General features: G+C 44.5%; 1 protein-coding gene across 1 annotated transcript in view; it reads right to left on the bottom strand.

Annotated features, from left to right (window-relative positions):
- Nucleotides 1–13053, bottom strand: part of GMDS (GDP-mannose 4,6-dehydratase) — a gene marked incomplete at its 3' end in the record, with an annotated part of 432088 nt that extends 419035 nt beyond the window's left edge. Inside the window, exon 1 of the mRNA XM_082014902.1 lies at nucleotides 12606–13053. Coding sequence (XP_081871028.1) covers nucleotides 12606–12713 — 108 coding nt within the window. The 5' untranslated portion in view covers nucleotides 12714–13053. The remainder of the gene's footprint in view (nucleotides 1–12605) is intronic.
- Between the last annotated feature and the right edge of the window lie 5018 nt (nucleotides 13054–18071).

Genomic DNA, 18071 nt, shown 5'->3' with positions numbered 1-18071 from the left:
AGATTTCAGGCCTTCATTAGGAATGTGGGCTTGTACTTCCTTCAAAAGAATCTCTCTTTAATTGAGTTTTGGCCACCCTTTCCCTTTTCCTACCATCCAGAGCTATAAACTGGCCCCATCCTGTCCTTCAGCACACACAGGCCATACAGTAGGTGCCAACATTTGTAAGTTATTATAGGAAGGTTTTACAAGCGAAACATGGACAGTCTTTAGCTTACACCAAAATGCCACAGTCTCAGTGAGCCAATAGACAAAAATACCTGAACTCTCCAGAGAGTTTTGGAAGCAAAACCATTACATTTTTGGCTGGAAGCGTGGTTTAACATTAAAGTCACAGAACACACGTGATGGAGAGCAACATAAGACACATCGAGGCCAAGCAAGGTAGAAATCAAACACGCCAGTCAGTCCCTCAAACAGAAAGACTAGAGTCAGGGGTGGAGAGGACAGCAGTGACAACGTAGCTGCAGTGGTGTGGAAGGTGCCGAGGAGGCAGGTAGTGATTTGGGAGCCCCATTCCTCTTCAGATCAACTCCAAAGCAGCAGTCTCACAGGCAGTACCTGTAAAAGCACTCAGTCCCCATTTCTTTAATTGTGCATACACACATTTATTACACAGTATGTTCTTCCTTCTAGATGAAACAACACAAGTAATCAAGTTTTGTCACCTTTGCTTATCCTACAGAGTGCTTCAGATAAAATAAATGCTTCCTCATTGCCAGAAGTAGTGCTACTCAGGAGCCATCAGGCAGCCACCCTAAGCCCCTTTCACAGTCAGCAGAGCAGATATGCATATAGCCAATGTAATTCATAGCACCGGTCTTATTTCAGGGTAGGCACCTGCATTTGCTCCAACAAGCCCGGGCTCTCAATCAGCTAAAGGGTTCTCACTCACCGAAACAGCTGCCTAGACAACTGGCTCAGGTGTAGAAAGAGTTAAGCAAGAAGGTTCCCACCCGAGATGACAATCCATCACCCGCAATGCAAGCTTGTACAAAGGAAATGAAATGGCTTCAATTAATTAGTGAAAGTTCAGCATCACGTTTTGAAGTCACACCAAGCAATTCGGAAAGAAACTCAACCTACTTAACCAGTATCAAGAGTAAGCTGTACATCCACCACTGCAAGTACTAGTTACAGCATTAACTGATGGGGAAGTCGTACATTTCAAATACATGTGCGCACTCTTATTTCTTGCTTCACGCACCTTCATGTTAACTAAAAATAACTTAAACCATCATTTTAGAGTTCAATTTATCAAAATCAAAACCACAGCATTATTGCATAGGGAATTTTACTCGTTTTAAGGTCCTGTCTGTTTTCAGGCCTGTGTTACACTTCCCTTTAACTGATCAAGACAATAGATAGATGTGAGATCCTGGGATACGATTAAAACCGACAGTTTGTATGTGACAGAGCTGAACTGCACTGAAAAAGGAATTAGCTGTCAGTATTTCCCCATCTGAGTTACCTTCCAATTTTAAGGAAGTCCAATCTCTCATACTGTTTGAGCAAGAAAAGCAACAGACAATGTAATGATTTGAAATTCTACCTACACTTCACAAATCTAGAATCGTAGCATAATAACGCATTTGCACAAAGGTGTTTTTTTTAACATGACTAAATAGTGATCCAGCATAGCTGCAAGAGTACGAAAGTACAAGAGATTACCAGCAGAAATTGCAGCAACTGTTGTTTTGGAGACATGGTCAATATAAGACTCCTACTTCATTCTTGAATAACAAAGAACTCTCAAATTAATGAAAAAATCCTCTTCTCACTTTAAAATGCAGAAAGAGGACTGAAACAGTTACACTATATATTCAACTATGAAGGGCTGCAATATGAACACAGGAACATTTAATGCATATCAGGTGACCTTCAGAATTCCAAGAAATCAAATACATGAAACAAAACCACATAGTTATAAGTTTTCAGTCTCAGAACAGCTGCAAGTACGACTATTTCCCTAAAACAGGCTGGCAAGGGCATAAACTGAAGTTTAACTCTTAGTCTTTATGACTTCCTTGCTTTCACATCTTCAAGAATAATTCTCCAACTTCGTTTCACCTTCAAAAAATGAAACATATGCTACTGAACCTGCAGACCTCCAACCATAGCACCTGCTGCTGTTCAAAGGCCAGCCAGATTCTGAAACAGCTTCAAGCATCACTGCAAACACCAAGGGGGGAAAAAAAAACCAACAACTTGTAAGCAAAGAGGCTGTGAAGTTTGCTGGTACAGACCAGGCTTAGGCTTCATCAGTTTTCTTAAGCATTCCAGGGAACACATACTTCACAAAGCCACCTAGACGATGGAAGAATATAATATTTGCATGGGGGTCTGAAGAGCTCTATATCCCTTTTATACTGTATATCTTGTAGGATTTTAATAGTATTTCAATTTCAGAGGCAAACAGCATGCTAAATTTTGGCAGGAATACATTGACAGAATACTACTATGCAATCATGGGAAAGTTACGCTTGACATCAAAACCGCAATTTTTTAGTTGTATGAAATCCAGAAAGCATAGCCAGATTTCAGCATTTCAAAAAACAAACCTGCTCCACAGTAATGTTTATGCTTTTAGAGAGTGCTATCGGTGCTGATGACACCAAGCAAGGACACCAACCAGCAGCTAAACAGCCATAAGCTGTTCCTTATCCTTCTAAAAGAGAAATCACAATCAAGACGAAGCTATGGGTCACCACCAGTATCACTGATGAAGCCAGCCATGGCTAGGGCACCTAAAGAGATCCTGTATACATTAAACAAACGTTAGGAAGAAAGCGAACACAATAACCACACCCCATGACAGCATGCCTGCAGTTTGACAAGTAGTAGCCTAAACAGTCAGATGTTGTTTCCCAGTTCCAGAACAGCACAAACGGAAGCGTACAGGTAGGGACTACAGCAGCAGTCAGAAGGGACTGCAGCATATCTAACTAGAAGCATAAAAATCAGAAACAGGGTATGTGCAGGAACAGTCAGAAGTATTCGCTGCCTGACTTCATGTTTTATTTCCTTCTAGGCATATATACTATTTTACATGCCTTGGAAAAGGCTTACTTCCATTCATAAAGTGGTAAGTATGTTCAAGCTACTTCTGGCGTGGGTTCAGACATTATAGGATACAAAGAGAATTGTCTACTCTTTTCAAGTTGCTACGTGTTTTCTGATTTGGGGGGGATGAAGTGGGAGGGTTGGGTTGTTTAAAGACTTCCATCGAAGTATGGTGACATGCTACCTCAAAGTGCCTATGAATACACAAGTACAGTTACAGTAGACCTGACAGTGTATCTATTACCACATGCTTCAGCACCACCGTAGAAGAAGCTTTAGAGGTTTGTATGCGATATACACAACGCATTCAAAGAACATCATCTCAGGAACTTGGAAGAGGAAAAAAAGCCGAGGCACATATTTAATAGCTATACAGGTGTCAGATACGCAGCAGAGACAAGGTATCTTCTCATTACAGCAAAAGCACTCAACTTGACATTCAACACAGCAAACTTTACCTTCTGCATTAGATGTCACTACAGGCTGCAAGAACTTCCCTTTGAGAAGAATTTCCAAGCGGCAACAAATGGGACAAATGACAGCTAAAGCAAATATCTGCAGAAATCTTTCATAAAATTTGACTGTATCTTACCACATATAATAGTTAGTCAGATTTTCCCAGAGCAAGCGTATTTTCTTCCTGTTATTTCAAAGGTGTTCAAGCACAGCAAATGCAGCACAAGCTAGTTTATCTACTGGAAACTTTGCAAAAATCCAGGGTCTGTGGCATCCCACACCCAAGGCAAGTATATTTTTGTGGCCAAGATACCTGCTGGATCACTGTACTTAGCTGAGCATTGCTACAAAGGTGTTGTGATATTGTCAGCTTCCAACTGACCAATTTGACGGCACAAGGCAGCTGTCCATTATTCAATGGAGTTGTCTCAGGGTACAGTATCACATGCTCTTCACGGTACTTATCCCTGAACTAACTGCAAACAGATCATAAAGTCAGACATGTCCTTAGACTTAATTTGTTTACTGATGAGACGACATTGAGTCAAAGCAAAATTCATGTTTCCCATTAAAAAAAGATACTTTAACAAGAAATGCTCCTAAAGGAAGCCTGCTTTAGCTATACTACTTTGTGTGTATTTGTGAATAAATGAAAAGAAAAATTGTTGCGACATTTACATTGCATACGAGGAAGCTCAGTTGTTTAATGACACATGTAAAAAGCACTGGTGACAACAGATAAGCTAGTTTACATCAACTTGTTTGGCAGGCTTTACAAAAGCTTCATTATGGATTTAGATTGTGAAGTCTGTGCACACCCTAGAAATGGAACAAGCTACAGAGACTTTCCAGTAATAGTTAAGAAGAGACCGGAAAGAATTCCACTCTTTTACTTCACCTCCTATATCTGCTCAAACGAAAATTCTGGACATAACTGCATCCCCCAGTTCATACACATATGACCCAAAGGAATTCCTTAGCTGAGGTCCTGAAAAAACAGTGAACTCATATGAAAGAAGCAGAAGATGACAAAAATAGCAAGAAAAACCACTTTTATTTAGCTCATTTAGCCAAAAAGCAACCAAAGTAGCAAGAAGAGACTTAGAGCAAGAAAGCACACATCTGTGAGAGGAAATTAGACATCCACCACACTGCTGACTTGCTCTCATGTCATTGTTCACCTAGTGCTTCAAGGAAACCAAGCTTTCCAAAATAAGCCCGAGTTGTGCTGCAAGAGTGTAGGAAAACCAGAGCTGGCAAGTTTTGTAAGAACAGATACGTAAGCAGCACTCTACTCCAGACCCAAAAGTCTGAAGAAGCTGGGATAAAGTTGCTAGAAATTGTCAAGACAAAGTACTTCTTGCCTCGCAGACCAAAAGTGTAGGTAAGTGCAAAGAAACTCAGTCTCAGTACTCCTCAGAGAAATAAGGTATGGGCAACAGGAAGCACCACTAGGATGAATACCAGTATCACAACTGCACTGAAAAACCTTTTATTCAGCTTCCTTGGATTACAGGGATTAAAGTGGTAACCTTTGACGTGATCTTCACAAAGGACATCAGTAGGCTTAAGTACTCCATTTTCCTTGTACTTCTGCATAACTATCTATTTTCTAAGAAACTGACTCCCTTGTGCAGAAAGCTCAACAGCCAAAAGGATCTGAAAGAGACAATCAGAGGAGAAAAAAAAAGACCAAAATTTAGTGGGAGAGGATGAAATCACAGGAAAAGTGTTTTCACAGGAGTTCTCTCTTCAGTTTGGATTGGCTGTAGGTACACAGAGAACAGGATGCTTCAACTCTTTAAAAAATCTTACGAAACAGAAATACAGGCTCTGTCTACACTAACAGTCAATCTTCATTAAATTAAAAAATCCAAAACCAAAAAAACCCAACACTAAGCAAGTAGCATGCTACTGGCAATGGGACATTCTGCTCTCCTTGTCAGTCTGGGCAGCAGTGGCAATAGCCCCCTATGACTATTCACAGGATCAGAAACTTTCATGAGAAATGCTGCTTGGAAGAAGTCAGCTTCCTAAACCCAAACTGGGTACGATGCTTCTATCTGTTTCGTATCTTAGCACCATTAACATGAACTTTGTAATTTTATTTTTCCTGGAACATTTTCAGTATTGTATCTACTTTCACAGCAGTTATACATCACAGTATACAGTACCTTATAATTTACTTGCTGTTCACAATGTTTTTCAATCCATATCCTGTACATACCCTGTTCAAGCACAAGGAATCAGATTAAATCCTTGAGTTAATACCTGCTAGCTGAGCCAGGCTACCAGACCTTCCCTCTCCAGTAAGCAACTAGAGAATAGACTTCACTGGCAGTCACAAACACTGATAAAAGCTGTGCAAAGATGGAAAGAAAAAAGGGAAGTTAATACATCAAGACACACATGAACTAATCCTGTACCAGCCACAGTTTTTACCATGAATATCTTCTAGCTCACTTATGTTTGACCACCACCACTAGCTGCACTATTCTGCAAGGCAATGGAATACAGTTGGGCTTCTCTAGGCAGGCACAGAGCGCAGCCAGTGTCCTGGGCTCCCAGCTCTTGGAGAAGGCAAAAGCCCTGCCAGTCTGCACGTATTGTTGTGAAGTATGAAACGCAGATGAAAGAAGAGTAAAGCATTGGAACATGTAGTTAGAGATTCCTTCAACAAGAGGTCAATGCATTAGCTGAATTAGACTATCTGGTACCCCTCCTCCCTTCAAAAGGGGAGCCAAGACAATCAAAATTCAGGCATCTTTTAAAAATAGGACCTCTGTTTTCAGATAATATTCTAGTCTCATATTTCAGTATTTTTTTATGCTACTTTTCAATAAAATACCCTTTTATCAAGAGTTTTGGATCACACTTGATAGTAATGCTTCTTACTTACATCCTGCAAAGGAAAAAACCTGTAATTATATTTTAAGCAAGTCTGGATTTCATGCTACAGCCACTACTGATTTGCTGCAGAGTCTTCAACAAGCTGCTTATGCCATCTTGTCACAAATTGCAGGTGTTCAACTTCTGAAGCTGTGGAGGACTCACAGAATCACAGAAGTTTACATTGGAAGGGACCTCTGTAGACCACCCAATCCAAGATCCCTGCTCAAGCCAGGGTCAACTGGAGCAGGTTGCTCAGGGCCATGTCCTGTTCAGCTCTGACTACCTCCAGGGACAGGCAACCCACAATTTCTCTGGGCAGCCTGTTCCAGTGCATGACTACCCTCATCATTTAAAAACAAAACAGCCAAAAAAACCCCAAACACCACACACCCTCTGAAGTTTAAATGAGGTTTCTTGTATTTCAGTTTGTGCCCAAATTAGTGTTCCTACATCTCTACAACCTCAAACTAAGATAAGGATGTTCAACACTGCTGAAGTTCTCATTCAAGACAATTCTTGCCAGCAATTGAAATAGAGTTATGTTTCAACCAACATAAATATTTGTTTAAATTAAAAAGCAGCAATACTAATATTTAGTTTTAACCAGAAACCAAGAAAATATTTGTTTTAATGAAACGGCAGCAATCCTAATATTTAGCTTTAGTCAGTTTCAGAAATAGGAGGATAGTTTTTGCTATGCAGAAAAGCAATCCTTTGGATGTTATCCTTCACCTGGCAAACCAGTGTCCTCTCTTTTACAACAGGATATAATGTTTCTCTACATCTGCCTTCCAGGTATACACACACTCCCCAGTAACAAAGATTCCCAGCTCACCACTTGATCACAATACTTAAAGCATCTTTTCTAAGAAGTTGTTTAACTGTTCCCTTTACAACTCTTCTCCAAGAATCAAAGTTCTTTTAGCCATAGAGTATCAAGGTTTTATAGTCACACTCCATACCAGCTATTTGTTATCTTTTTTTAACTACTGAGAAATGAGTTATGTTCTCTTATTACTAGTAGTTTGCCCCACAGCATCTGTCTTGCTTGGTTTCATTCTCAACAGCCAGATTAAAAACACACATAACCTTGATTCACAACAGCAAATCTTGCTTCCCCGGTACCTTCTCCCACCCCATCTCAATACAGTTAGCCTTTCTCAAACTATGAGCTGTAACACCTGCATAAAACTTGCAGTACACATGTGTAGGGGTTTGGTGTGTTACAGGAACAAAGGCAAGTGACTGAACAAAAGCAACTGATTGAACTTCTGATATCTGAAAGACAGAGGCAGATCCCATATTCCACCTACATCAACCAATTAATGAGAACGTTCTTGCGTTTCTACGTGCACACTCCCTTGCCAGTTGTATTTACACTATCTTAGTGTTTGGTTGAAATTTCCGAGGCTGCTACCCTAAGTTTTGCCAAATGACAGTTAAATTTGACAGAACTGCAAGTGAGGGAGCAGAAGCTGGTGCTAGTGTTGCTGTTCTAAGAGCTCTCACGGCAGAAACACAACCACTTTCTTCATCTACAATTTGCAATACCCTCTGGCCACGTGTTCACACTCGAGTTCTAGTGCATTGCTTCATTCAAAACTGAGCTTTGCAAGTGCCTGTTACTCTTACCTTACTGTCTCTCCAAGCAAAGCAGGACAGCACCAGACACAAGATAGACATTATTCACTGCTCATAATCCAGTGACTGAGGGGGAAAAAGTAGAAACATCAACATATAACCTCATAGTTAGAACTCAGCCAGAGTATTTCTTGGTATTTCTCCAAGAACTCAAATATCTAAACACTCTTACAAGCATTAGTGTACAGAAAGACAATCAGACTGACTGCAGTACAATCAGACTTTCCAGAAAGATATTTAAATGCAACTTAAGACATTTAGTCACAATACCTAGAAAACGATGCTGTCAGAAAGTACTGTTTTAGTCACTTCCCCAAATAAGAGACAAGACACATGTGCATATCTATAATTAACTTATTAGTTATACCGGTATTGGATTCAAAACTCCCATTTTTACACAGTAATTCTTCAAGGTATCAAAGTTTGATGAGTCTAGCACATCTATTTCACATTGTGAAAACACTCTTCCAATAAGAGTCACATTCTAGTTTTGTAAAAAAACCACAATATTTTAATACACACAACAGACCTGTTTCACTTTAAATACTTTTCCTTAAATGAATGCAATACCTACAAGTAGCCTAAGGTACTTGCCTAAGTGACACTTCAGAAATGTTTTATCCACCCAACCACAGCAATTGCCTCATTCTGGAAGTCACTTCAGCAAAACAGTGAAGTGTGGTTCTTCCCACTGCTGTGGTGCGAGAAGGGAGATAAGGGAAATCTCAATACTGCAAAAGGAGTATATCATACCACTGGCTGTGTGCTTGGACTCTCTTATCAGTAATGCAAGTGGCAGAATGATACTGATTTCACTCTAACGCCATGGGTAAATGCAGAAATTTGTAGAGGTTCATTTATCTGCTTTGATTTCATAGAGACTAATGCCCAGTCCTTGCAGCCAGAATGCTGTTTGAGTCCTGATCATGCAACTATGGAATTTGTTTTCCTTTGTGGCTTCACCATGTAAATTGCAAACTCCTCCTGTTATTTGGCTAAAGGTCACAAAATCACCCTCCTATCAGTAGCACATTCACCCTCAGAGACCTGTCCTTTTAACTTGTATCCAGAAGAGAAGCAAGCCACATGAACTAGTTTTGTTAACTAGTGCAGTAAGGTGGCATATGGCACAAGCCTCCAGTCACTCACTATACAGAAGAACTTGTACAGACAGCCCCTCCTCTTCTGGCCTGATGTAAAGCCTTATGAATACCATTTGAAGTCCATAAATCAGAAGTTACAGCTGTGCCATAACTCCATGGTATATTTCAGTTAAAAGCTGCATCATCAGTCAATTGCCCCATTGTCAAAACATAGCCCTACCTGAGCTCAACTCTTTCTCCATCATAGCAGAAAGAAAATCCCATCTTTTGTCCGTGGAAAAGATGGACAATTGAGATGTTCACAGCTATACAGATGTTCTGAAAAATAAAAGGAGTTGTCCAATTTCAACACTATGATTAAGCATAATTGCTGTGGCATCATCTCAACACAGGAAGTGCCGCTAGTTCAAGCAGTACCTTGTTTGACCCAAGAGTACTCTAAAGACAAAAGCACAACTCTACCTTTGCCTAAAATTGTCACAGCCCAGTTAGCTCAATACTTATCTCCCATCTACCCTTGTTCCAGGAACCAGGCACTACTGTGCCTTAGTTCAGCAAATACTCTCAGAGTACACTGGCCACACACAAACACGAGTTCTTTATACAATGCAACTGTGCCAACTCACTTTTTAAAGAAATGTGCTGTAGCAGAAGGGGCCCAGTTTAAATAAGGGGAGTCTACCATCTGATTCTGTTCTATACCTTCCTCAGTCTGAAGGGATCCAAGCCTTTATCTCCCACCTTGAAAAAGCACCAGTTCCAAGGAAGAATGCGAAACAGACCAACCCTCTTCAGCCCAGTAATTAACGTAACTACCTGGGAAAGACAAAGCCTGAGCTCTAGCTTCCTCTTCAGCATATTTGTACATTTTACACAGGGTAACTAAGTTACAGATGGCACTAGGACTTTCTCCCAGGAGGTGGGACATGCAAGTCTGCCTATTCTCAGACAGGAAACAGAACCCAGGTCTCCCACTTCCGAGTGAGGCCTCTTCAAATAAAATGAAAGCTATTACATGAAAATAAAGAAAGGGAGTGAAAGCGGCAAAACGAACAAGTACTACAGTGACTTTCTTTGAAGTTCATCTAAGAAAAGAAGGATGAGGATTCCTAGCAGCAGATCTCAAAATGATGAGGGACTATAGGACCCCATAAGAGGCCAACCTCAACATGAAACTTCCATCCTAAGCCAAGAATTGCTCCAGTCTTGTCATTAAGGCACCCAACTTCACCAGCTAACTTTCAGGTACCCCAGGCCTTTACTAGCTCTGGTTCTCCACATGTTTCAATGCTAAATAATATGCCTGACAAAGGTTAAATTAAGATGGAAGAGGTACTTTGAAAATAAAGAAAAATAACAGAAAACACAGTACTGGAAGAATCGGGGCATTGTAGCTACAGGCCTCTAACTTACTATCTTTTGATGAAGAGAAATGTACTTCTGTCAACACACTGGAAGACTGTTCACACAGCACCAAAGTAGTCCTTGGGAAAGCTCTGACTGTGCTCTTGCTAAAAATAAAGATCAAGCAAAAATGTTAGTATACACAGATTATTAGTTTTTCCTCTTCTCAGACATAGCTATATCTCCTTGTCAGACAGCTGCTTGGAGGGGTTTCCTCAGCCCACTATTGGCAGACAGCTGCTAACCTACGGGAAGAGTATGCACCAGAAAGTCTTGTGAGAACAGACATAATGAGGTAAAACACAAACAGTAGGTGAACACTCAAAGCATAGTACAGGTTCTCTTGGATAACAGATGAAAGTTGCTATGACACTATATCGTCTCTGGATTTATGCCCTCACAAAAGGTCAGGTGGCTCTTCTACTACAAAAAAAAGCATTGACTTACATTGTCTCAGAGTGAAAGAGCAACATGTTTGTTTTGACATGTACTTTTCCACAATGCTCACCGCCTTCTAAACAATCCACACCAGCACCTCACAAGGGGATCTGCAAGCATACCAAGATAAGTCACAGTTGAAGGGGAAGAAGTTCTTTCATGTATGAAGCTGTCACTGATTAAATGCAAGCCATAAAGGAAAAAAGCTGTTCCACTGGGATTCTAAGATGAGCATTAATGCTTACTATACAACATGACCTACTTAACGGGTTATACCAATCACAGAAGATAAACCCTCCGAGCAGAAGTCATTCAGCACATTCTAAGAGATAAGCAGTGCGCAAGCAGAGCCTTTTTTTTTCCAGGCAGTGGGCAACATCTATCCACACTGCAAAGTAAACTGCTCCTCAAATATGACTAAGTATATCCACGATATACTTTCATTCAGCACCAACTTGCCAGCAAAGACACAACAATGCAGACCTCTGCACAGACAAACAATCCAACCAAATATCCAAGCTGCTTGTTGTGAGTGTAGCAGAAAAGCTACAAACTGCACACATCAACATTCCTCCAGGTTAAAACTCACCACTGGCACATCCTTTCTCACAGTGCAGAAGTTGCTCCAAGGGAAACTGATTTTTCTTCCCATGACACCTTTCTCCTGCACCTTCTGCTCAAAGCACCAGGACTCTGAGCGCATCATTATCCCTATGAGTAATACAGCCAAAAAAATCGGAGACTGCAATGAATGCACATGAACACAAAACAAGTGGCCCGAGGAGACGCTTTTGCCATCCATTCAGGCCTGGGTAGAAAGCAGGTACCGACTGCAAATGCGTGGCTACCCAGTACGTCAAAGAGACAGGTGACAAACAGCCCCTCTGAGTGACAAGCCTGCTCAAATCAAACCCGATTTGAAAACCAGGCTGCCTCACACGTGCACTGGTACCACTGCACTGCTACCTTCACCATTTCAGACCATCAGGATGGAGAGTCCCAACACTGGCTCCTTGTATTATTGGTTACAGGCATGGCTCCTTTCTCATTGACGCTCCATTCACACCTCATCCCAGTACAGGTTTAGCTGATTTCTTTGGAATTCCTGGTAGAGGTTAGTGTAAGACAGTCCAAAGCCAAGATAAAAAAGAAATTATACACCCCCCTCACACACACCTAGTGATAAATCACTTCTAACCCCCAGGCAAAGCTCCCCTCGCCACGCGTGCCTGAGGCCAGAGAACCCTGGTACCTCGGGGCGCTCTGTCCGTCCCTGAGGCAGCTGGGGGCGGTCAGAGGGAGCTTCTGCACGCCGCACGGCCGGCGGCACGAAACCCTGAGGGCTGAGCGAGCACTGGGACAGCCGCCCGGTCACGCGGTGCTTTAGAGGCCGGGATGTGGCCCCGGGGAGGGAGGGTCGCCGCTGCTTACAAACGCGGACGCGCCCGGCAGCCCCACGCCAAGCCCTCCGCTCCCACGCGAGGCCTCAGTCACGGCTACCCACGGGCGCCTCACGGCGGCTCTCCTCCCCACACCTCCCGGAGCCCCGTCAGAGCCGGCCGCCCACACGGGGACAGCCTGGGACCGAGGGGGAGCCCCCGCCCTTACCTGCCCGGTGATGCCGGTGATGAGAGCAACCTTCCTGCCGTTCATCTCGTCGCCGCCGTCTCCCGGTGCCGCGGCGCAGGCACACGCCTCCTCCGCCGGCTGTGCCATCCTCCCGGCGGCGAGCGCGGCCCAGGTGCGGCGATAGCCCCGGGTGGAGGCGCGGCAGCCAGGGGCAGGCTCACGGCGCTGGGGGCGGGCACGGAAGGAAGGACGCCTTGCCGCCCCGAGCGCGGCTCGCACATGGGCTGCCGCCACCCGAGAGCTACCGCTGCTGCTCCGGCCGCCGCGGCATTTCCGCGCTCGCTGCCCGCCGGCGCTCCCGCCCCGCCCCAAGGCAGCCGCAGGTGCAGCCCCGCCGCCGCCGCCCGCCCAGCCCCCGCGCAGGCGCGCACCCACGGAGCAGCCCCGGCTCGCGCTCCGCTTTAGCCACTCCTTCTATCGCCTCGCCCCGCCCTGCTGGGCCCCGCAGCCAAGCAGGAGCCGCGGCGCTTCCTTAAAGAGACAGGAGATGCGGCTCGCCGCCCGGCAGCGTCGGCGCGCGGAGGCTGAGGGTGGGCGCGGCGATTGGTTGAGAGCGGGCAGAGAAGGGGCGTGGCCTGTGCGGCTGCCGCCGCGGAATAGCGGAGCCAGGGACTTCCTGACCGCGTGTCGGGGAGGGGGATGCGGCGGCGGCGTAACGTGAGAAGCGGGACGCGGCCCGAAGCCCCGCCCTCCCGCGCGCAGGCGGCACGGAGCGCACAGCGCCCCCTGCGGCGGGGAGGAGCGGGACGGCGGCGCTGGAGGCATTGAGTGGCGCTAATTAACGTCCCGGCGAGGGGACCGTAGGCCCCCGCAGCCCCGGGGCCCGTCGCCGCCCTGCCGGCCCTGCTGCCCAGCCCCCGGGGCCTATCGGCAGTGTTAGACATCAGAGAGCAAACCCGGGAGTGCCCCAAGCCACAGCAGGCAGCTCGGATCCAAACGGACTCCCTGGAAGGCACAGGATCCTCCAGCCACCAGGGAGGCAAAGCTGTGCGAAGCTGCTTCTCCGGAGCTTCCCCGCTTGTGGAAATGCTTGTTTATAAATGACCAAAAGGCTCTGGAAAAGGGATTTATAATAAATATTTCTTCTCCTGATGAAACACTGAATCAGCACCCTCTTTTATTGGGGCAGCATGTCTCTCTATCTACAAGGAAGAAGGGGCCTGCCCATATTTTACTGTTAAATACCAGTTTCCTCACTGTATGCTTGGACGGTGGGACCTCTGCATATGCAGACAATCATATTACTATAACTTTACTATTATTATGGCTTATTACAGCATGAGGTCAAAAATTACTCAGTGTCATTGAAAGTCCATAATACATTAAAAAAAAACACGTGGCATCTGGGAGCATACTGCCTTTCAGGTGGGACTGTGGTCTGAAATCCTGCATGCTTTTTCACACACTGCTCCCCACGCGCCCAGTTTAAATCCCCTTGTGGCAACCTGTGATGGAATGGAGAAACTGAATTACGTCACAGTAATTCAGCTGCAAGCTGTCATCCCAATCATACCATTTCTGCATCTTGTTTCTGAAGCCTTTCACCGGGCACATGCAGTTTTATAAAGTTGGCGGCATTGTCTACTACTTCTGCAAACTTATTTCATTCCACTAGTGATTGCTTTAAGGGTGTACGATCTCAGATTTGAAAGAGGAGGGACACCACAAATAACATGAATGCCACCCTCTCAGTTTTAAAATTATACTGGAGGCATAAAAAGACATAAAATTCTAAGAGTTTCGGGACCCCACAGACCAGAAATAAGGCACAAAACTTTTTTTATTTAAAAACTTGGGATTTGAGATTAGAGGGAGTTAGGACTAAGTTTTCTTTATTTACTTATTTATATAGATCATTCCCCCTCCTGCTAGAACAGCAGCTTTCCCCAAGCAGAATTTCTCCTACCCCAGTTGTCCAATACCCCACCAGAACTATTTTTCAGATGTAGCATTTTCCTTAACTCTTATACCAAAAATCACTCCCCATGAGGGGGAAAGCCAGTTCACACCTTCCATAACTTGCCTGATCAATCAAGTACATCAGTTGAACGACCACGTTGTCCTGTGTGTATTGAGTACCTGATTGTACTCTCAGGTGACAGGCACTCGGGCTCTTCCCCTGTTCAGAGCAACAGCTTTCCTTCCTAGATAGCAAGTGCACTCCCGAGTGATTCAGAACAAAAGACTCTGCAATCTGTGTCACTTTTGCAAGGGAAGCGTCTCAGTCAGACTCTGCTGGGAACACTTTAGGGTTCATACTTGTATTTTTGGTCCACACTAATACTAGAAACAGGCAGATGAAGCCAGACAGGATGTAGCCCAGCTCAGGTTCCAGCTGACTGAAGAAAAAAAAAAAAAAACGCCTTTAACTTGTTTAAATTTCTGTTCCATTTATAATTCTGGCAGTGGTAGTTGCAGACACCGTTAGCCAGCTACCATAATCCTGCTAGGTCTGCCCCTGGCATGCACTGGGGCACATTCCATGTTTAATGCACAAAGACTGTTCTGTCACCAAAGTCTTCCAAGGTACATTTACAGAAGCGACTGAAGGCTCAGTTGCGGCACAGGTACTAGATTTTACCTAAGTTGCTCTGGTGTCGACAGCAATTTATGACAGACTGCAGCTGAAAACTGGACCAGCAGCCTCCAGGGACCCTGGGATTAACATCCACTCTGAGCGCTAGCCTACACTGATGTCTTCTTGCAGCCTCCAGCACCTGTACCATTGCATGTGCTAGCTAACTTAAAGCTATGTCTGCTCGCACCATAATCACTTATTCATGTGTCTGTGTGGACCTGGCTTTGGCCTCTAAAACTGGCAAGGCCCTCATGTGATGAGGAGACAGCAGACTGACACACATCTGCACCTCCAGCTCCCTTGAATCCTCATAAGAGGAGATGTTTGTGTGACCATGGGTGTCCAGTAAGTTTTATGCCTGGTGATAAACAGACTTTCAAGGTCTGAGGAGACAAAAAGAATAGCATGTGTGGTGTTAACTTTAAAGCTGCCACCCCAAGAACTGTGGAGAAAGAGATAGGGCAGATGTGAAGAAATTTGCTTGGTGGTGGTGGACAAACACATGTACCACAGGGAAAGAAAGATGGAGAGCACAGCTGATTGAAGTCAAACTGGCTAAACTAGGAAATAATGGAAAATTATTTTGCAAGGAGGAAGCAGAGAGTGAAAATTAAAGAGAAAATAAATGTTGCTGAGAGTAAGGAAGAAAGCAATAATAAGAGGAAAAGACTGGAGTGTATTACAAAAAATACCATCTTAAATGTTAAGGGAAAGGGAAATTTTGTTACGGTTGTATACTACATACATTGCAATTCTGATGATCTCGATGTTTGAATGGGGGTGTGGCTGCATTGCTGACTGGGATTTGGAAAGGTGGCTATGTAAAGTTTAAGAATCTCGTGTGAATCAATTGTAAGTGCCTGCAGGAAAGAAGTAACCTTACTTTTGACGCGGAAGTCTCGGACACGACGCGTACGACCAATATGATCAGGTCAATGCCGTTTATTGTCTTGTCTGACTCCAATATATATCATAATTTTCGATTAGTCACTGCGCACACACTAATTGGCCATATACAAGATATCACGGGCTGTCCACGCGCCCCTCACACAGTCAGGATTGCTGCTTGCAGGTGTCCCTGTTTTTCTTGCTTCTTCTTAGCTGTTTACCACAGCTCCTTCTCCTTAAGGTCGAGCCGTGCAGAGTGATCCCAACATACTTTAACTTCAGAAGTAGAAATTACTGATTTAACATTGGTGTTATTCACTGTGGAACAAAGGTATCCCTCGTATTATTTCATTAATAGTATTACCCATACTAGAACTGCGGTAAAAGTTGATGTGATACCACTGCATCCTGTTCTGTACAGGAGTTGGAAGTTGTCATTGGACCAAGTGGACCCCTCTTTCTCTGCATCACTCAGTGCAACAAAGGGGAAGATTGGTTACTTGTCTTTTTCTGAGGCTTTTCTGAATGATCCACATACAATAGTTTAAGCAACTTCTGCGTCATGCTGCTGTGAACTCCATCAAAGCAATGTCCAGTGATCAAAGAAGAACTCTGGCCAGAATACATTGCACTTTGCTTGCTTTCAGCTACCAAATACTTTGGATCCTGTCACTGTGAAGTCCATGGTGGCATCTAGGGACTGTTCACAACCAGGGCTGGTTCAGAGGCTGCAGAAGGGGAGCCAGTGGAGGATGGATAGTGCATCCGAGTGGACTTTCTATCCTGAGGAGCTTTTAGTTCATACAGGCAGGCAAGTGAGGGGGCTGTGGTAGGCCCAGAAGAAGGTACTGTGAGAAGAGTTTGTTTTAAAGCAATGGCAGAAAATGATAGTATTAATTGACTTCACAGAGCTAGAGACCTGTGGAAAGTGATATGGAAGAGGAGGGAGTGGGGAGTCAAGGGGAGATCCATCACGATGTGAAAGAAGGTGCAGGTGTTGGAGTGAGAGTAAGCAGTTGCAGAGGGAAGAGCACCAAACCTCATGAGGAAATAAAGAGGAGTGAAGAGTGGGCAGAGCCAAGAGGATGAATGGAAGGGAAGTCTCATAATTGTTTTTCTAACTGTTGGCTTGCATATATGAGGGCATGTGGAGTGACCCACAACCTCAACGCCCTGACATGGCGACTGGCAAGTGGAGCAGAAACAAGAGGATTCAGGGAAAGTTTCTGGACAGTGAGCCTCAAGGCCAGGGCCAGGAGATAAGCAGTGCTTTGGCATCCCTTGTCTCTCAGGTAGTTCTTGTGCGTGTGACAAATCTCGCATTTCAGACCCTTCCCCACAGGCTGATGTATTTCTTTCCAATAGGACCTTCTCAGTGGCGAACACAGTTGTGAGAAGTTGAGACATCAGTGCTGCGACTGAGCATTACAAAGGGGGGAAAAAATTCCTGGCAGTACTGGCTCCCCGCTGGAGCTCTTTTTGTTCAGCGTTTGTGGCCCGTGCCCAGCCCACAAAGTACTTGCAGCCTCCTTTTCCTCCTCGCAAAGGCTTGCTGCTTACTTTTGAAGGGGTGGGTAAGGTTGGCCAGATGTGCTAGCTTCTTGGCAAAGATGCGTCCTTTGAAAGGCAGAGACCCGGTTCCTGTTGGTGCTGCCACAGTGTGTTTTCCACAGCGCTCTGCGCGGCATGGCGTTTCATAAGGCAAAGGCAGTGCCAGTGCCGCGTTCCTCTCTCACATGAATCTCCAACGCTACAGTGAAATGATGCTACCCTGCAGTAAAACTGATGGAAGAGCAGGATCCAGGCTGAGCTTTGTGCCACTGTTTGTTTCCATCCTAAAGGTTTGTGCCTGGAAGTTTTACTCAAGACTGGAACAGCACCATGACCAGGCACACAAATCTCGATCCCTCCTGTGCTTGGTGAGGGAACAACACAGGCTTGAAGAAGTGGGGATAATGGCAGAGCTTTGTGTGGGCCTT

Source organism: Phaethon aethereus, assembly GCF_964289735.1.
Source record: "Phaethon aethereus genome assembly, chromosome: 2".
In the NCBI taxonomy this organism is placed as follows: domain Eukaryota; kingdom Metazoa; phylum Chordata; class Aves; order Phaethontiformes; family Phaethontidae; genus Phaethon; species Phaethon aethereus.
The sequence above is the reverse complement of the archived record's forward strand: the minus strand, read 5'-3'. Positions and strand labels throughout refer to the sequence as shown.